Raw genomic sequence first — 21577 nt, 5'->3', positions numbered from 1 at the left:
ACCTTTGACCTCCAGGTCTCCCAGATGAGCACCCCACCCGAGAATGGATGCATCCGTTATCACCGTGGCCACTGATGGAGGCAGTTGAAAAGGCTTTCCTTGCGACAGATTGCCTTCCACGCCCCACCAAGACAGATCCGCTGCAGCTTCCCTGGAGATCTTCACTGACTCCCTGAGATCTCCGTTGTGCTGATACCACTGCCTGCGGAGGCACCACTGGAGCGCCCTCATGTGCCAGCGTGCATGACTGACCAACAGAATGCAAGAAGCCATCAGACCGAGCAGGCGAAGGACCTTCAGGACTGGAACAACCGCTCCATTGTAGAATAAAGGAATCATTACCTGAATGTCGTGAATCCTTTGAGGTGGAGGGAATGCACGACATACAGAAGTGTCCAGTACCGCACCTATGAACAGGCTGCGCTGGGAGGGCACCAGGTGAGATTTGGGTACGTTTATCGAAAAACCCAACCTGTGTAACAACTGAGTTGTCTCCTGCAGATGATGGAGCACCATCTCCGGCGACTCTGCTTTGATCAGCCAGTCGTCTAGATAAGGGAATACAGGAATCCCTGACCTTCTGAGATGCGCAGCCACCACTGCCATCACCTTGGTGAAAACTCGAGGCGCAGTAGTAAGTCCAAACGGGAGGACCGCAAACTGGTAGTGCTGCGATCCCACCGTAAAACGGAGATACTTCCTGTGCGACTTCAGGATTGGGATGTGAAAATACGCATCCTGCAAGTCGATCGACACCATCCAGTCTTCTTCCATCAGCGCCAGGAGAACCTCAGCAAGGGTGAGCATTTTGAACTTCTCCTCTTTGAGATAGAGGTTCAAAATCCTGAGATCCAGGATCGGCCGAAGCCTGCCATCCTTCTTGGGAATCAAGAAATACCGGGAGTAGCACCCTTGACCCCTCTCCTGCTCTGGAACCACCTCTATTGCACCCTTTCGAAACAGTGCCAGGACTTCCTCCTGCAGGAGAAGCAGGTGGTCCTCCGAACAATAACCTTGGCAAGGAGGGTAATTGGGAGGGAACTCCTGAAAAGGAAGTGCATACCCATTCTCTACGAGATTGAGAACCCAAAGATCTGATGTAACCGATTCCCAATCTCGTAGAAAGTGAGTAAGCCGACCCCCTACTGGCCCTACATGATCCAGAATGGTGGATCTAGGGCTGCTTTGCTGATGCGGGTGGGTGTTGGGCATTATTGGAGGAAGTGGAGGAAGAGGAGACTTGACGTCCACGTCCACGACCCCTCTGTCTACCTCTATAGGACCTATATAGAGGGTTCTGCTGCTGCTGCTGTTGTTGTTGTTGGCCCTGCTTGAAGGGACGAAAAGAAGATTTACCAAATCCCTTGAATTTTCTAGTCGTCGACCCTCTCATCTGCAGACCCAAAGATCTTGCAGTGGCACGGCTGTCCTTAAACCTCTCCAAGGCCACATCAGCCTTCTTACCAAAAAGGCCAGTTCCTTCAAAGGGTAAGTCCAGCAATGTAGACTGCACATCCGCTGAGAAATCAGAAGACTTTAACCATGCGGCTCTCCTGGTCGCAATGGATGAGCCCATAATTCTAGCAACAGAATCCACAGTGTCCATGCCGCTTTGAATGACCATGCGGGCCGCAGCCTGAGTGTCAGAGACCACTTCATTAAAGTTCTTCTTATCCTCCTCAGGAAGTTTTGATGACAATTGCTTCACTGAGTCCATTAGCGCATGCACATATCTACCTAAAAGGCAAGTAGCATTTGATGACTTAAGAGCCATGCTCCCAGAAGAGAAAGTCTTCTTCGCAGACTGATCTAATTTCTTAGACTCTTTGTCAGCTGGCACTTGAGGGAAAGAGCCTGCAGCCCTATTAGAGCAAGCCGCCTGAACCACAAGACTTTCCGGAGATGGATGCGTAGAAAGAAATGCAGGGTCATCAGGAGCCACCCTATAGCGCCTTGCAATAACCCTTGAAACTGCAGGAGCAGACAACGGCCTCTTCCAAATCTCCTTAATTGGATCCGTCAAGGCATCAATAAATGGCAGTGTAGGCTCCACAATCGAAGAAGGAGAATGCAAGACTTCAGTGAGGACGTTGGGCTTGTACTCCACTGTGGGCAGCTTTAAGCTAAGAAGGTCAGCAGCCTTCCTAATAACCACGTGATAGGGTGCCAAGTCCCTTGATGGAGCATCAGAAGTCGAAGGCAGACCCCACTCGGGAGAGAGTTCCAGACCACTAGCATCCCGAAGCTCATCGAAATCATCATCATGATCAGGAAGCTCGCCTTCTTCCACATCAGAACTTTCATCATCTTTTTGTTCGAGAAGACGCTGAGCTCTTCGCCTCGACCACTCCAAACGAATTGAAGTCGACGGATCCGGTAACGACTCAGACGGAGCCGGTTCCGACGTCGATCGAGGAGCCGGAGCAGCAGGACGAGAGTCATGAACAGGTGTGGTACCTCGATCTCGACTGCGAGGTCGATCCGGAGTCGGCGAAGCCGCATGCGGAGTCGAAGACCTCGGTGGAGCCGTACCGAGCCATGGTGAAAGCGGCGCCGGCATGAAAGGCATAAATGGAGCTGGGGCGTACGACTGAGGAATACCCAGATTGTACGATAATGGACCCATGGGACCAACAGGTGCTCCAGTCGGGTACATTGCCCTAGAATATACTCCAAACATCGCATTGAGAAAATGCGAGGGATCCTGTCCAGGACCAGGAAAGGAAGGGTACGGACCTACCGGATGTTGCAATGGAGGCCGCCCCGACACATCCTCACCCTGACCTTCTGGGTTCACAGGAGTCTCCGCTGAAGCCGGTTCTTGAGGAGTCACCTCTTCTTCCTCTTCATGCTCCGAGGATACCGGCTCCGGGTCCGGAGCCGGAGAACCTTCTCTTGACAAAGCAGGCGAAGGAGAGACAAAGTCTTTACGATGTTTGTGAGACCTTCTCTTCGAGTCAGAGGATTCCTTCTCCGAATGATGTTTCGAACTGTGCTTCCTCCTCTTATGCTTTCTCCTCGAGGAGCTCGAAGCATGACCGGAAGCCGACTTAGATCTAGACCTAGATCTTTCTCTGGACTTTGACTTCGCTTTAGATCTCGACTCCTCTCCAGACTTCGAACCCGCTCTGGATCTCGACGCTGAGCCCGACTTCGACCGAGACCTTTGCTTCGACTTTGATCTTCGTGACGTCGATCTCGAATGTCGTCCAGAATCCTGTTTCACTTTCGCCAAAAGTAATTTAGCTTCACGCTCTCGAAGCGCCTTTGGATTCATTTTAAAACAGGAATCGCAGTTCTTGACGTCGTGACTCGAACCAAGACACCACAAACAATCCTTATGTGGGTCAGTGATGGACATCATGCGGGCACAAGACCTACATGGCTTAAAGCCTGTTTTCCTCGACGACATCTCCGGAGAAGAACCAAGTCGTAAGAGAGAAACAGTGACAATTATTTAACAGAAAGATACTAGGTATCGCTGAAGATCCCGAAAACCGTTAGCATCGGAGACGCGGAAAAAAGGGAACTGACGTCATCACGCCGGCGTGGGCCTGATATGGGGTCGGTGACGTCAGACGGAGTCGCGCGCGATGCCGTGCTCCTGTGACGTCGCCCACGTCGGCGTGCTACGAAGAAAATTTCCGAACGTTGCTGACGCAAGGGGGATATTCACAAGGTGAGGAATCCACACGGCAGATGTATCTATCAGAAAAAGGAGTTAGCACGTCTTCTTTCATTTCTTTGGGCTGAATATTTGAGTGTATGCTGCTCAATGGTAGAGAGGCTGGCTGATGATGAAGTAAAGGACTTTGATGCAAGCATGGAATGTAGAGTGTGAATGCACCCAATATATGATGTTGAATGTGAGAGAACTTGGATGATTTGTGTATAAAGACCTAAATGTAGTTCGAGGTGTGGCTAAATGGTATGAGCTAATGTATGTATGTGTTGAGAATGTATGCTATTGAATGTGAGAGATGCTGGATGTTTTTTGTATAAATACCGAAACCAATGTTAAAAAAAGGTGTGGCGAAATGGTATGAGCAGATGTATGCTGCTCAATGGGAGAGAGGCTGGCTGAAGAGGAAATAAAGGAGTTAGCACGTCTTCTTTCATTTCTTTGGGCTGTATATTTGAGTGTATGCTGCTCAATGGTAGAGAGGCTGGCTGATGATGAAGTAAAGGACTTTGCACGAAATTGTAAAAAAAGGGTGTTGCGAAATGGTATGAGCAAATGTATGCTGCTCAATGGGAGAGAGGCTGGCTGTTGATGAATTAAAGGAGTTTGCACGTCTTCTTTTAATTCTTTAGGCTGTATGTTTGAGGCTAGAGTCTGAATGTATCCAATGTATGCTGATGAATGGGTGAGCGGATGGTTGATTTCTGTTGAAAGGCGTAAAGTTTGTCAAAGTTGTGGCGAAATGGTATGAAGTAATGTATGCAGCTGAATGTGATCACGGCTGTATTGCAGTGCCTGTTTGTACACAAGTATTTTGTACTGAAAGTTATACACCCCTACAGTGACTAGAGAGATGCTGGATGTTTTTTGTATAAATACCGAAACCAATGTTAAAAAAGGTGTGGCGAAATGGTATGAGCAGATGTATGCTGCTCAATGGGAGAGAGGCTGGCTGAAGCGGAAATAAAGGAGTTAGCACGTCTTCTTTCATTTCTTTGGGCTGTATATTTGAGTGTATGCTGCTCAATGGTAGAGAGGCTGGCTGATGATGATGAAGTAAAGGACTTTGATGCAAGCATGGAATGTAGAGTGTGAATGCACCCAATATATGATGTTGAATGTGAGAGAACTTGGATGATTTGTGTATAAAGACCTAAATGTAGTTCGAGGTGTGGCTAAATGGTATGAGCTAATGTATGTATGTGTTGAGAATGTATGCCAGGGGTCTCCAAACCGGTCCTGGAGGGCCGGATCCATGCCAGATTTTTTGGATATCCCCATTGAGATACATGTAAATGTATGTAAATGTATAGGCATTTATATAGCGCACTACTTACCCGTAGGGTCCCAAGGCGCTTCGACCGCTGCGAAACCCTTCCTGGCTTCCCTGAGAGATGGTCCCTTAATGGGTATCTCCAGGGTGAGACCAGGCATCCCCGGCGGTCTGGTGGGGCCGTTAGTGAAGATGAGGCAAGCTAATGCCCAGAGTTGCCGAGTGTGATCGCTGATCAGAGTGGGCACCGAGGCGAGAGAATTATCGAGTCCGCTGACCCTGGTCCAGAAACCTGCCGCGCCGGGAATCGAACCCTGGTCCCAGGCCGTCCTCTGCTCTCGGGTCTGCCGCCTCTAACCAGTGAGCCACACTACTTCACTGTCGTTATTTTAAAAATCTGGCATGGATCCGGCCCTCCAGGACCGGTTTGGAGACCCCTGATGTATGCTGTTGAATGAGAGAGATGCTGGATGTTTTTTGTATAAATACCGAAACCAATGTTAAAAAAAGGTGTGGCGAAATGGTATGAGCAGATGTATGCTGCTCAATGGGAGAGAGGCTGGCTGAAGCGGAAATAAAGGAGTTAGCACGTCTTCTTTCATTTCTTTGGGCTGTAAATTTGAGTGTATGCTGCTCAATGGTAGAGAGGCTGGCTGATGATGAAGTAAAGGACTTTGCACGAAATTGTAAAAAAAGGGTGTTGCGAAATGGTATGAGCAGATGTATGCTGCTCAATGGGAGAGAGGCTGGCAGAAGAGGAAATAAAGGAGTTAGCACGTCTTCTGTCATTTTTTTGGGCTGTATATTTGAGTGTATGCTACTCAATGGTATAGAGGCTGGCTGTTGATGAATTAAAGGAATTTGCACGTCTTCTTTTAATTCTTTAGGCTGTATGTTTGAGGCTAGAGTCTGAATGTATCCAATGTATGCTGATGAATGGGTGAGAGGATGGTTGATTTCTGTTGAAAGACATAAAGTTTGTCAAAGTTGTGGCGAAATGGTATGAAGTAATGTATGCAGCTGAATGTGATCACGGCTGTATTGCAGTGCCTGTTTGTACACAAGTATTTTGTACTGAAAGTTATACACCCCTACAGTGACTAGAAGTTGTGATGCGAGCCTAGAGTATGAATTTATCCAATGTATGCTGAGGCGGCCAGGGGCGGATAGACGGGCCGGCGGCGATTTCAGTTTGAAGTCGTTTGTTTTTGTGGACTGTCTGAGCGTGCTAGAAAGAAAGGGGAGAGGGGGCCAGGAGGGGAGAGACGGACCTGCGGCGATTTCAGTTTCAAGTCTTTTGTTTATTGTGGACTGTATGAGCGTGCTAGAGAAAGGGGAGAGGGGGCCAGGAGGGGAGAGACGGACCTGCGCCCGTCAAAGCGAAAGCCGTGGAAGTCGTTTGTTTATTGTTGTGGACTGTATGAGCGTGCTAGAGAAAGGGGAGAGGGGGCATGGTAGAGAAAGGGGAGAGGGGGCCAGGAGGGGAGAAACGGACCGGCGCCCGTCAAAGCGAAAGCCGTGGCAGTGAATAAATTAGGGGAGGAGAAATGCCTGAGGCACAGCGCATGCTGGGGATAGCCGTGGGAGGGAGCCTTCACGCTTTCATGTGCGCGCGCTTTTAATGTCAATGCGCTTGCGCATTGAGGTTAAATTTGACGGGCACTGCAAGGAATCGCCATGAAATCGCAAGTTGGTTAAAGTCTGTTTAAGCCCCCATAGTCTTGCAAGCTCAATGTGCATGCGCATTGACAGGCGAGACCTAAAAACCCATGTCGGTCAATAAACAGGAGTGAGGTGAGTACTTAAACAAACAAGGGCTTAGCAAAACGCTCTTCGTAAAAGCAGGAAGTGAGTCGTACTCGGAGGGGGAAGTTGCTCTGCACTGGAATAAACATGCAAGGCATAAGAATAGAGGAAAAACAAGTGTACGTACTGTGTGAAATAAAAAGAAAAAGAAAACGGCTCACCAGTGAGTGTGTAAGAAAGGCGTGCCGGGGACCCGATGATGGCAAGGTTAGAAATGCGGAAGCTGTTTCTGCAAACTCCATGCATGCAGACGGCGCCGTAAAGAGTGAAAAAAAGAAACAGAAAGTGGACTATGACCCGAAAAACGGTATCGGCCATCTTGAAGTAATAGAATTCGAGATCAAAAGGGACAGCTTCAAAACGAAGTGTAAAAGAGTAAGCAAAAGGAAGAGATGAAAGTCCAATGGGCAAGAGATACAGTAAAGATTACATAATGCTGGCTTGTGTTATAATGAAGAGAACAAGAAAAACGTTTATCAAAAAGATAAACTGTACATATCAATAAACATGAGAACAGATCAGATACATCAATTAGAGAAAACATGCTAATTCAAACTTGTCATTCAGTCCTAACGGGGTGAGTGATTGCTCCTAACGGGGTGAGTGATTGCATAAACCAAATCTAGTATGTTTCACGCGGAGACAAAAATTTACTGGTGTCTCGATCTGGGCGTTGTTCTACAGTTTCAAGTACCCCACATTTGAGTTGCGCAATGTTGTGTCTCATGTTGCGCCAATGTTGTGCTATGGGCGAGCTTGTGGTATTTGTCCTGATGCGACTTTTATGCTCAGTGATACGGGTTCGTAATGCTCTCTCCGTTTTGCCTACATAGAATAGATCGCATGGACACTTAATGAAGTAGACATTCCCTTTGATGATATTGCCGCAATTTGAACAGTTCATACAGGTCAGCATCCCTTTGTATACCACTTTAGAGCTCGTGATTTATTCAGGATTTCTTTCAGGTTACTTGATCGTTTATATGTAAACCTGGGGGATTCGCAAAACATGCCTTTAAAATCTGGTTCCGATTGTAACAAGGAGCATCTCTCTTGGATGATGGCTTTAAGCATTTTGGATTGGGTGGAGTAGGTGGAAACGAAAACTTCTCTTCTGGGAGAATCAGCTTTAATTGACTTGGTGAGAAGTTGTTCTCTTTTGAGGGTCAAAGCTCTGTCGGCTGCTTGCTGAATCACTGAGGGTGGATACCCTCTTGACAAGTATTTATCTTTGAATTTCTCAATTGCCAGCATACCAATTTGCTCATATGAGTGTATCCGCTTAATGCAATGAGCAAACTGGTATTAAAGCTGATTCTCCCAGAAGAGAAGTTTTTGTTTCCACCTACTTCACCCAATCCAAAATGCTTAAAGCCATCATCCAAGAGAGATGGTCCTTGTTACAATCGGAACCAGATTTTAAAGGCATGTTTTGCGAATCCCCAATGTTTGCATATAGTGATCTTGTATTTTGGTTTGGTAATGCAGTCACAGGTATGGTGGCCTTCTGTTCCTTGGATGTGATTGTAAGATCACCAGCCCTGTAATTGTAGCCAGTCATAAGGGGTCACAAATTGCATCGTTTTTTGTGAATATTAATTTGGCGGCTCATTTTGCAGTCCCATGTGATTTGTTTACGACCACTTCTTGCAAATTAATCTTAGTACATCTGGTCTTGACAACTTATGGCCAAAAATAAAAAGAAATTTAGCTTACCTTACATGCAGATGTATAATTTCATCACTACAGTTGTTACATCAGTTGTAGCAGTTGGAGAATGCATGGATTATATTTTGCAACAAGCAACAACATGTGAAGTAAATGCCTTCATACATTATACCCAGCTCAGATTTCTTAAAAAAATTAAAATATCATATTTTGAAGATCTTGAGGATGTTTCTGTATGTGCTAAGCGAGATCAGAAACAACCTAGAAGCACTCAGTATATAGAAATAAACAGGTGAACCTTCTCATTGTATGAATATAGGCTTGCAGGGCCTTTTCCTTTTGCACGCAATTGTATATATTGTTTAAATTCGGATTCATTGTACTACTTTCCCTGTTTATTTCTACGTTACTCCCCGGTTTCAGGACTTTAGCTGACGCTATATAGCGCTTGATGGACTTGGCCCTTTTTGCAGGGTCATCCGTGACCTTTTTGCCTTCCTCCTAGCCTTTTTTCTGACATGGTGTTGGTACTTTTAGGACTCTGGGCACTTTAGCACTGCTGTTCGGTGTATGCTCTCTGTGGTAAACATGGTAAGATTGGTCTACACCTGTTTGGCATATTTATTTTACCTGTCAGTCCCTTGTAGAATGTTATCTCATATACCCAGGCCGGTAAATTAAATGCTACTGGTTTGCTTGCAGCGCTGATTGCGCCACCCACCAAAGTAGCCTTTCAAACCTGTCTCAGGCCTCTGCCATTGCAGGGCCTGTGAGTGCAGTGTTACTGCAGCTGTGACATGGCACCTAAAGTGTGTGCCATGTCTATGACCCCTCTTTCAACTGCATGACAGTCACCCCTAAGGTAGGCCCTAGCTAGCCCTATGGGCAGGGTGCATTGTAGGTAAAAGGTAGGACATGTACCTTAAGCATGTGACATGTCCTGGTAGCGACAAACAGGCATTTTGGTTTCTCACTGCTACAAGGTTGCCCTCTCACAGAAATGCAGTGAGGATTCCCTAAAACATGTTTCTGTGGTAATTCCTGTTTTGAGAGGAGCAGTGTGGTCAAGTTTGGTATGTTTGGAATAGTAATAATAAATGCTGCGCAATAATGTGCGCATATTTATTATCACTATTTTAGAAATGCCACTTTTAGAAGTTGGCATTTCTGTGTGCTATGTGTCTGCCTGCCTGATGTGTATTTCATGTCTGCTCTGGAGTGAAAGGGGCTGGAAAGGTGTGTTTGGCTCCAGGGAGGGCAGGGTGAATCAGTGCTAGGCTGAATGTTGTTATATGTTATGTTATAAGGGTTTTATAAAGCGCTTGTACACAGGTTGGTTTCATGGCGCTGAATCTAGGAAATACCAAACCTAGCGGAAGTTTATTCATAGGCCTGGATGTACAGGCATGTTTTGAGGGATTTTCTAAATCTCAGTAAATCGGTACATGACCTGATTTCCAGGGGAAGGAAATTCCATAGTCTGGGAGCCAGAGTTGCAAAACTGCATCTCCCTTTTTCGCTTTAGCCTAAATGTATTGATTGCCAGAAGATGGAGGTGAGCCAAGCGGAGGTTGCGTGAAGGGGAGTACCGTGAGATAAGGCGGTCTATGGATTTAGGGCTCCGGCCATGCAGAGATTTAAACACCAAACAACCTACTTTGAATGTGCAGCGTTGAGGAATGGGGAGCCAGTGCAGGTTCCTCAGGCGGGGGAGGCATGTTGCCACCTATGTTGCTGGTAAATCAGTCTGGCCGCTTGATACTGTACCATCTGTAACCGTTTGGTTAGGAAAAGTGGCATACCGAGGTAGACTACGTTGGCGTAGTCTAGGTGTGACAGAACCATGGCTATCAAAACCTGTATCAAAGCTGCTTGGGCGAGTAGCATGCTAATCTTTCTAATCTTACGCAGTTGGAAGAAGCAAGTGGAGATTTCAGAGCCGACTTGTGTTTTTAGAGATAGGTCATTGTTTATTATGACACCAAGGCTTTTGGCAGAGGAGGAGGGGTTTGGTGGGGGTCCAAGTTCCCTTGGCCAATAGTGTGGGCCCCAGCAGTTGTGGCTACCACCCGTCAGGACTAGTTCGTTCTTTCCTGGGTTTACCTTTAAGTGGTTCCAATCCATCCAGTGGCGGATGAACAGCAGGTTGACTGAAAGTCAAAGACTGATTGTGGTGAGTTGTCGATTGTGAACATTAATTATAGGTCATTGGCATAATTAAAGGTGGCCACTTTCCTTACCTTCAGGGACCTAATCAGAGGGAGAAGGTAGAGGTTAAACAAGTGAGGGGAAAGCAAGGAGCCCTGTGTCACCCCATAAGTGATTCTTAACTTGGGAGCCGTAAACTGGGCTATATGGACTGCCTGGGAACGATCTTCCAGAAAGGGTTGATCCAGCTGAATCTGAGAGCTGCATTTGGAGTAGTGGGAGTAGTCCCCTGACCCTGGATAGGTCTGTGCCTGCATGGGTGAATGCTGGCTCCGCCCCCTGTGGTGATTCTGATGACAGAGCCCAACCTGACAAAGGAGGGTGGGAGCACTGTATGCAAAGTGCTTCAGCACCCCCCAGAACCAGTTGAGACTGGTTCCACCAAGCGCTATGCCAGGGCAGACAAACAAGAGATGCAGTATAAATATTGGGTCTGTGAACCCATGAAGGTGTGCTTCCTTGTGACTTGGGGGATTTGCTGCTGTTGGGCCTCAGGAGGAACCACCACGAGGGACTGCCTCTCTGCTGGAGGGCCCTGTGTGCTGGCCTGCCTGGGCCCAGGCTTGTCATTTTGGGCAACTCTGGCTCCTAAACAGCTTGTGAGCGCTGTGTCCTTGTCCCAGGACAAGAGGAGCGCTGGTGTCGTGCAGCGCTGGGCGGCCAAGGATTTGGGAGGGAATCCCGGCATAGGGATTCCCCCGCGCTGCTGAAGAGGAGTGGGAGCCTACCCCACATTGTGGAGATTCCCACTCATTGCCCGGAGTCGTGGCGGGAGTATTCTGGGTTTCATGAAGCGGGAGCCCACAACCATTTGTATTCAGTTCACACCGGGAGCCTACCCCGCACTTTGGAGCTGGAGGAGAGCCGCCGCAGAGCGACCCGGATGCCAGGCGGCTGTGCCTGGTTGGGGGCATAAGCAGCCGGCAGTAAGGAAGTCATCAATAGCCAGGCAGAGCGTGCCTGGAGGTAGACGAGCCCCTGTGTGCTGGTGGGAGTTTTGCGTGTGGTCGAAAGGAGTCAGAGCCTTGTGGGTTCCATTGCCGCCTCCCCCCAGACTCATGAACACAGGGGCGAGTCCCCGGGGATCGTCAGGCCAAGAAAGACACCGGGATCAGCCAAGGAGATCCCGGTGAGTGGGGCTACCGAGGCACATTGTCGGTGCCTTCCCCGATGCGGAGGAGACTGCAGGAGTCCCCCGAGAGCCCGGTGAGTGGGGCTCGAATTGGCACAGTGTTGGTGCCAAAGCTAAGCTGCACAACTGCACAGACAGCTGCAACAAGGGCCCCGTTTTATTTTAAAAAGTCCTGGAGTGGGGTTTCTGTGGCACAGTTAGTGCCAGGGCTCATTTTTGTACTCTACTGCACCGCAGGAGAGCAGGCAGCTGCAACACAGGGCACTTTCCTTTCTCCTCTGTGGCAGGAGCAATGCATGACGCACAGTGGTTTTGCTGCAAGGCAGCCAGAGGGCAGTGAAAGGCCCTACATTTACGCCCTGACAAATTTGACATAGCCCATTAGGCCACAGAGAAAGGCCAGTTGGGCCTGGGGTCACGTTTTTGCCATTTTGCGTTCTGGTGGGGGCGCAAAGAGGATGAATGAACTGTGTAGAGTTACTGTGGGGCATTACTAACGTGATGCCTATTGCATAATGTGTTGATGCTTAGGAGGTTTATGCATAATATGTTTTATTCCCAAAGTGATGCTGAAAAAATTTGTTTATGTTGCTAATGCGGAGTACAGTATTTTTACCAGTAGTTACTGCTTGTGTTATTTTTACTACTTGTGCTTTGTGTTGGTTCTGACAGTGGCCCAATTGGCCCTGTCATGTATGTAATCCCCTGTAAATTATGACATGGTGCCAGTTGGCACAGTGTATATGTGTGATTATGATTCTAGTGTGCTTTGGATAATACAAAGACTATTTTTTATATAACCTTGTGTGGAGTCTCTTTTGTAGTGTGCCTAGTGTGTTGCTGCTGTGTGAGAGTGTTTGCACAAACGCTTCACACATTGCTTCTGGGATAAGCCTGATTGCTCATGCCCAGCTACCAAGGAGGTGAGCAGAGGTTATCTTCAGCGTGTAACTCCCTTGCCCCGACTAGAGTGGTGGTTTCTGCCTGGCTTAGGCGCAAGCCCTAACCAACCAGAAACCCCATTTCTAACAGTGCTCAAGAAGTTGGTTCCGCCTCACAGCCTCATCCAACAAGGAGGAGAACAAAGGGATCCTGGGACTTACATCCCTGTCAGGTGCTGACCTCTGAAAGTTAGTCCCGTGCTGCAGAACTGTAGCTAGCGCTATATAGTACTGAAGAAGTTGGTTCCACCTCCCGGCCTCATCTTACCTGGGCAGAGCAAAGGGATCTTGTGACTTGCAGTCCCTGTCAGGTGCTGGAGTCTGTAATGTATTAATCTGGCTGTGTGTAATATTTTTAATATCTAAAGACACTGTGTTACTTAAACCTCATAAAATGTGTGAGTAAAAAATATTTTAATTTTAGTTTCCTCAGAAAACATTGCGTTCATTCGCGCTCACATTAAAACAACTTAAACTTTTTTCAATTCTCCCCTTTCATTGGGTTTTAGCTCATATGGTGAACTTTTTACTACCTACTGCTTTTCATTTTCCCTCGCTTTATTTAGACTAGTAAAAGTCTGTTGAAATCTGTCCATATGGTCAGCAGTTATTGAAAATTCAAAAAAAGCCTTTTCAATGGAAAGTGGCCGCTACTGTGTTATTTCCTCAATTTGAACCACTGAAGCGTTCACTGATTATATAACAGCCTCATGTATTTTTAGCTTGTTTTCAGATATTTTCAGGGCTAAAAAAAACAAATAGCTGAGAAATAAAATACAGATAGACAGCAATGAGTAGCAAGAACTGGGTATATTTATCACACACTATGCCACATGTTCAATATCTTTATTTATGTTTAATCTAGGTGCACATAAAACTCTACAAGGTTCATCTATACCAAGAACTTGTTGCTTGTTGCTGTGTTCTCGCTCTCCTTGCAGTTCTTCTCTCTGAGGATTTGTCTTTGGGCCCTCCTCTTGACAAAACGACAGACTCTTAGACGGAATGGCCTGACTCCCCACCTCAGCGCATGACACCATCACAGACTATAAAGCAGAACATTAGCTTTTTTCTCATGTGCTCGTCTCCATAAAAATGTGCCTGCATGTTTCAATTTGTGATTGGTCCTTTACCACACCACAAGAATATACTACAATAATCTGGAATGGTTGACTGCGCAAGAAAATGGGTCTAGAAGGAAGTCCTCAGGCGTCTAAAATTAGGCAGTGGAGAGCGATTTGATGTTGATTTTGCCAGGTGCAGGATGGGCAATTGGTACAGTGCCGTCTTCATGCATGGGCACGTTGGGCAGTTGCCCTGTGACCTCACAGGCATAGGGGCCCCATGCAAACCAGAATTCAGGACTAATTGTTTGTTAAACATTTTTAATCCTGTGAGTGGTTGTTTACGCAGGGCCAAGTGCACTGCCTTGCCGGGCCCATAATTCTGTTAAGAATGCCCTGAATTGGTCTCCGTAATCACTTGAGTGAAATATGCAACGTTATCTGGAAACAGCCTTTCAATTAAAAGGATGGACGGTTGAAAACACAGTATTGACCCATCATCTACACTCCCTATTGAACGTCCTGACAGCAGCCATAATAGAAATGGGGAACCGAGATGTGTACAGATCCCTCTATTGATCTACAGATCCTTCTATTGATCACATGCTATCATGCGATTCAGGAACCAATTGCAAAGGAGGGCCCAAAATGTAATTCCTTACTCTGATACACCTTAAAAAAGAACACAATACATGACCTCGAGAGGCAGGTGGTGTGTGGTCACTGTGTGTACAATTTTTTTGGGGGGCTAACAGTTTTGCAGGGAGCTGATGCAGTGGAGTGAAAGAAACATCACAACAGTATTCATTTACCTATGTGAGGTCAGACAGTAATGGCTGCCACATTGGTAGAAAGTATTTTAGTAAGTACTCAAGATTGTGTCTATGGTAGATACTGTGCCAAAAGCAACAATACTGCTTTGGGGAAATAAGCAACAAAGCAGAATAAGGCATGTGGTGCTGCATGTTGCTTTCTGAGAAAGAAAAATAATAAACGCCCCTCATCTGAGATGGCCTTGTGTTAACGTCATGATGCATAGCTTCCTTCCCAAGCAATTTGATGTTCCCAGCCCCCTGTGTCAATTCTGAAATCTGGGAAGATGGTTCATAATAGGAAATCCGTATGAAGGATTGTGTTATGGTAAGTGGCATTTATACAAGTGCTACTTCACCTGATTATCTCTTGGTGCTGAAGGAATAGTGAATTTAGGATAGAGGAGTTTTTAATTTTTTTCGGAATATTATCTTCGAGTTGATATTTTTATTGCTTAGTAAAAAAAAAATTCAACGTTTATGGACGAGTACTGACACAGCATGTTCCCCATAGGAGGCGTTTCATAAGAGGGTATTTCTGATAGATTAGGATGAGAGGGGCTGAGATTCTGTACAGGGTATAAATTGAATATTTTAAAGATAATGAATGGAAGTCCAGCTCCATAGAGGCACACGTAGGCTAGGCATAACATTTTGAATCGCGCCCTGGAATTCACAGGACACCTGAGTAGCTGTGTTAGAAAGGGGTTGGTTCTCGCAAAGTGAGGAGCTGTAACAGTAAGTCACGCAACTTGGTTTTAAATGGATTGATGACATAGAACGGGTTTTGTTAATGCCTAGATAAACAGCATTGTAGCAATCCAAGCTCATATCTATCCGAAATAGTTGTTCTTTGCCTTCCTGAGCAAGGAAGGAGAGGACATGTTTCATTTTCCTGATCTGAAAGGAACAGGAGGAAATACCTGTTGAGGAATGAGATTCCTTTCCAAGTTGTGACGATATTTTAACTCCTAGACTTTATAACACTGTTTCTTGGAGGTGGGCAGGAACTGCACAAACGAGCCAAGGATTTAAAGGAACAGACACAGGGATTGCTTCCCTACAACGGTTACCTTTGTTTTGTCCATGTTGATCTTTAAAAAAGATAATTTGCATGAGCATCTGTTAATTGAAAAATTGAGAGCCATCAGCTTAATGAAAGAAGAAGGTTCCTAAGGCCCTGATTATGCTGCCAAAGTCTATACACATATGTTAAACGGGTAAGGGGAAAGTAAAGACTCTTGTGGAACTTCAGTAGGAGCGCCTTGTAATGATGGTGTGCATGATCCTAGTGTTATTGTCTGGGAGCTTAATGGAGAAAGGAGGTATAATTTTGCAGAGCTGTTGCATTCAGCCCAATATATGAGAGAGAGAGAGAGGGAGAAGCAGAGAGAGATTGTTGATTGCAACAGTGAAGGCCAATGTTGTGCTTCTGTTGGGTCTAAAACTTGAACATCATCCAGGATGTGGATAGATACTAAATAAACTATATATTTAAGAGTCGACATACCAGACTTCAAGTTTACTACTGTTTGAATGAGGATCTAGTTAGATGGAATGGTAAAGTCTAAACTAGGTTTTCTGAGAACTAGCTATACAATCTCCTCTTTCATTTAAAACAGGACATGCCCAAAGGTCATGGCAAGATTCAAGACATTCCATATGGATTCTTTTAGATTAGGTAGTTTAATGTGCAAGATCTTAATAGGACTGGGGTGTAATGGAGAGCCTAATTTGCATTTTATTAGGCTGACTATATCTACCTCCGAGGCCATGGGAAGAGTGTAACATTTGTTACGCATGATTATTGCAATCAGGTTGCAGACTTTTTATGAGCAAGATTGACAAAATGTACGCTGCCTTCCCAGAAAGTGGCAGGAACAACATCCCGGCTCCTATAATAGAGGGTTTAGAAAGTGAGAACAGTTTTGCTTTCTGCTTGCCTGGAGTAAGTGAGGTTCTCAAACTCATGGAGGCAGTTAAATCAAGGTTTCCGCGGGACATGATCCCCCCAAAATATGTGAGGCTAGGGAAAGAAGTAAATGCTCCAGTTCTCACCTCGCTCCTGAATATCTCTTTTAGCTCTGGTGAGGTTCCTAGTAAGTGGAAGCATACCATGGTGGTTCCTTTGTTAAAGAAACCCTCCCTAGACCCTGGACTCACAGAAAATCTTAGACCTCTATCTTTACTACCTTATGTGGCTAAAATTGCGGAGAAGCATCTTAACAATCAATAGTCCCTATTCCTTGAAGAATGACAAGTGCTGCACGAAACACAGTCAGGGTTCAGACCCCGACATAGTACAGAGTCAGCTCTTCTTCTTGCTTCAGAGGCTCTAAAACCTGCTGCAGATGAGAGACGAACAACTGCTCTGATCCTCCTAGACCTGAGCGCCACTTTTGATACGGTCTCCCACGGCCTTCTTTTAGAACGGTTGCTGGAGGCCAGGGTCGGTGGAGTGATATGGCGATGGATTAAACATTATCTAGAGAATAGATCCTTCCAGGTTCTACAGCATCCTTTTGAATCCAGAGTCTGCCCACTGGCACAAGGGGTGCAGCAGGGTTCTTCTCTCAGCCCTACCCTATTTAATATTTATATGCGCCCCTTGGCAAACATTGTGCTGAGACATGGGGTAAAACTGGTATCATATGCTAATGATACACAGGTGATTGTTACCCTGGAGCAAAAGGAAGCGGGAACGGCTACCAAGTTCAAGGCCTGTTTAGGGGAGCTTGCCAACTTGATGAAGCTCAGTTGCTTGCAGCTGAATGCGGGCAAGACGGAGGTGATGGTTGTTGGCAAGCAGCCCTCCCTTTGGTCACACTTGTGGTGGCCGGAGGAGCTGGGACCTCCCCCGATCCTACGGCCAAGGTTAAGAATCTAGGAGTGTGGTTTAAGGACTCCCTTCATTCTCCGAACAGATATCAGCAGTGGCTGGTGCCTGTTTTTGCATTCTTAGGATGCTGCAAAAAATTCTGGATCTTCTCCCAGTAGTGGCTAGACGGACTATTATACAGGCCCTTGTTACGTAGCGTCTAGACTACTGTAACATCTTGTACCTGGGGTGTCCCAAAAACATCGGTACATCCTGCAGAAGGTTCAGAATGCTGCAGCCCGCCTGATTCTGAATATTCCTAGACGGACCTTGGTTGGAGAGGCACTAAGGAAATTACACTGGCTTCCCATACAGGCCAGAGTTACGTTCAAGGCCTTGTGTTTCACCTACAGGATCTTCAACAAGCAAGGCCCTGGCTTTTTGCACCCCCTTCTTACCGTCTATACACCAGCATGTTGCCTAAGGTCTTTGGGCATGGCAAAGTTGATCGTGCCTAGGGTTCGGAAGGTACGGGTAGGTGGGAGTTCTTCGGGTTCCTTGCAGCGAAAGCCTGGAATAACCTTCCTGATGATCTAAGGATGTGCCAGTCGGAGACTGAGTTTCGGAACAATCTTAGGACGTGGCAATTCCGCTGTCCCCCGGATGGATGGAAATAGGCCTTAGGAGCCGTCCTTTAGGGGGGCTCTGGCCGCAGGGTGGGGGGGGGGGGGGGGGGGAGTGGTCTTGCGCAGAGCTGCTGAATACTAATTGGTGTTCTAGCGCGGGAACACTCCGTTTGGAGTAACCAGGTGCTCTATAAGCTGTATAATAATAATAATAATAATAAATGGGACTGGGGTTAGGCATCAAGGGCAGAGTTTCTAGCATGTTTTTGGGAAGGCAAGGCTTGCAGAGGAAAGTTGGTAATGCTAGAAAGCTCCTTGACAACTGCAAATATGTCTTTCCACTTGTTTCTGGTGGACAGAATGGAATGAGCGTAATATTCTTTAAGGGAAGAGGTAATGCCTATTTGATTTTTTAAGTTGCTTTGCAGTTCCATGTGTAATATAGGCGCCATTTGCATTCTGCTTTTCTAGTTTCGGGTTTCACACTACATTAAGTGGAGATTAACAAGGCAGAATGCTTATGTTTACTTCTGATTAGCGACCAATGGGGGGACGGGGGTCCAAAGGTACCTGAGATAAGATGTGGACTGACTTTATTACTAGGTCCATAGATGACCGTATTTTTGTCTGTTTGAATGATTTCCTAAGAATGATTGCCCGCAGAAAGAAGGTTATAAGAACACATGCTCAGACCATGATAAAAGGCTATACCTGCGTAATTTTTAACATATCTGGCGTCCATATTTCATCTAAATGTATTTAGTGTGGATAAGGACACATTTGTGATTGTTCACCGCTTGACTCTATTTTGGTCTCTGCAATTGTTGGCATGTATTATTTTATGCACTAATGAAAAAACAATTACTTATTAGTAGCTTATGTCATTTTGCTCGAACTCTGAAACACAAAACATGTCAGTAGATTTTTTTCTGAATTGCAGTTGCCTCAGTAAATGTGAACTAAAAGGAGAAAATAAAATACCTGTAGATCTCGGTTTTGCTCGTCTCGGACACTGCTGTGCTTCCCCCTTCCTCACTGTCGGAGATATCATAAACGTTCAGGGTAGATTTAGCTGGTTCATTCAGCGAAAATGCTTTCTTTTGTGGAACAGAAGTTGCTGAGTTCTGCACTCCCGACAATGCTGTTTTTCCAAATTGTTCAAGGAAGTATCTTGTAATGATTTCAATCGCAGTTTTTAAAGGACTCTCCCTGGTCTGCAAATACAAAACAAAAATACAAATTCTTGTGCATCTTCTTCGTGCTCACAATCTAGGGCTCGTCTACAGTATTCATTTTTGGGGCGATCGGGGTCACATATTATTTGACATCTTATTTAACGTCCACCAAAAAAAAATCTTAATTGAACAATAAATGAACTGTGAGCTTTGTGAACCATCTCAACTCATTTACCCGGTACATTAGGTGAACAAGGGCAGCCTAACAGATAAAAGGATGCCCAGATCACTAAATTCTGAAGGTTAAACTTCTACAATGAGCATCGGCAATCCAATAGGTCTCGTCTATGCAGGAGCTTTTGGCTTTGTCAATCTGTTTTAGCCATGCTGTACACCAGCATGGCTGCTGTTCAACATGACTAAAGGTTAGTAACATCGAGAAGAACGGCATGGGGTGAAGGGAAATGTCCTAGAGTGGAGTGTTGTAGAGTGGAGTGCATAGAGTTTTGTGGAGTGGGGAAGAGTGGTGCTGTGAAATGGCATAGAGTGGAGAGATGGGTCGTGGGAGGTTTGTTGAGACATGTCATGAATGTCAGAGTGGAGTGTTGTAGTGTTGAGTGTCGTAGAGTGGTGTGGAGGGAGTGTCGAGGAGTGTCATGGAGTAGAGTGGAGTGTCGTGGAGCAAAGTGTCATAGAGCGGAGTGGCATAGAGTGTCGTAGAATGTGGTGGCATAGAGTGGTGTGGAGTGGACTAGTGAAGTAAAGTGGAGAAGTGTGCCGTAGAGTGGAGTAAATTAGGGTGAAGTGGAGTAGAGGGAGTTGCACAAAGTAGAGTGGTGTGTCGTAGAGTGTCAGTGTGGAGTGGAACAAAGTGGAGAGGGGTGTCGTAGAGTGGACGGGTGTAGCGTGGATGGGCCTATAGTGCAGTAGAGTGTTGTAGAGTGTTGTGACAGAGTGGCGTGGAATGTCGTAGCAGAGTGGTGTAGAACCGGGTGGAGTGCTGCTGTTTTGTGGCATGTAAGAGTAGAGTGGCATAGAGTGTCAGAATGGAGAGTCGTAGGGTGTCATGGAGTGGAATAGTGGTGTAGAGGGGAGTACAGTAAAGTGGTGTAGAGCGAGTAGAGTGGTGTAGAGTGGCATAGAATAGTGTGACGGAGGTGTAGTAGAGTAGGGTGGTGAAGAGTGTAGCAGCGGAGTAGAGTGCAGTAGACAGAAGTGGAGTGTTATAAAGTGCAGGGTCATAGCATGGAGGGTCGTAGAGTGGAGGGAGCTTAGTGTCATAGAGAGTTGTAGCAGAGTGGAGTGGCGTGGCATTGAGTGGAATGTGATAGAGTAGAGTGTTGCGGAGTGGAGTGCCGTGGAGTGGTGTAAAGTGTTGTAGAGTGGAATAAAATGTTGTAGAGTGGAGTTGGAGTGTCATAGCTTGGAGTAGAGTGTCACCAAGTGAAGTGGATAAACCACTCGGCGTGGACAACATTGACATTCTTCCCGATCTTCAAAAACAGTTGTCTTCTCTTAAGTGTTGGGATCGATCAGATATGACTGACCAACATGTATACTCTAGCACGCTCTGATATGAAGTTGCTCCAAAGTGCACTCTCTGTAAACTGTCAATGTTCGAACCTAGTGCTAGTCAAAAACTGAAGCACATTACTAGTGCTATCGTTAATTCCTAAACATGTATTCATAGCTTTTTAAAATTTACTTTTAAAAAAAGGTTCTCCACACTGAGTGGTTTATTTGACCAGAATTGACTGTAATAGATATTTCCAGTTCAAGAGATTACCCCGATCAGGCTCACTTCTATGTCTATTATGAAGCCAGTATCACCACACTATCAGTGTTGGTATGACCATATTGGAGTCATTTTCTAGCAAGATGTGACCTGTTCCTAGGAATATACGTGACACACTTGTAATCTAGCTCAGGACTCCATTCACTTTAATCTGTCTATTTATACTGGGGCATGACAGTCTATCCCTAAGATGCAGGACGGGGAGAACGATTTGGCGCAACAGACGGGGGTGCGTATCATATCAAGTAAGTGATGAACAGAGGGCTCCTACTTCCTCTTAGACAACTTTGTATACATTTTGATTTCAATTATGACAGTTATTTTGAGATGCTCCGAGCCCCTACACAGATAAAAACCAAATTTCGTACATTGGTGTAGTGTGCCATTCCTCCCACGCTAACTATGAAGCAACGCTTCCCCAAATAAAAAGTACTTTGCTCTTCTTTCTTTTTTATCACCTAAGCCTATTATTCAGCAAAGCTCCACACTAGAGAACTAGTTGGACAGTACCTAAGGCCAAAATTATAGTGATGACACTTTTATGTTTCTAGTTGAAAAAGAAGTATGGGACATAACG

General features: G+C 45.9%; 1 protein-coding gene across 1 annotated transcript in view; it reads right to left on the bottom strand.

The window, feature by feature from the left end:
- The window catches only part of MINDY4 (MINDY lysine 48 deubiquitinase 4), a 718486-nt gene that overhangs the window by 625956 nt on the left and 70953 nt on the right, over positions 1 to 21577 (bottom strand). The window contains exon 3 of the mRNA XM_086940895.1: positions 19012 to 19244. Within this exon, the coding sequence (XP_086797021.1) occupies positions 19012 to 19244 (233 nt within the window). The remainder of the gene's footprint in view (positions 1 to 19011; positions 19245 to 21577) is intronic.

This window comes from Lissotriton vulgaris, chromosome 10, assembly GCF_964263255.1.
Source record: "Lissotriton vulgaris chromosome 10, aLisVul1.2, whole genome shotgun sequence".
Lineage (NCBI taxonomy): Eukaryota > Metazoa > Chordata > Amphibia > Caudata > Salamandridae > Lissotriton > Lissotriton vulgaris.
This window is presented reverse-complemented; position numbering and strand designations above follow the sequence as displayed.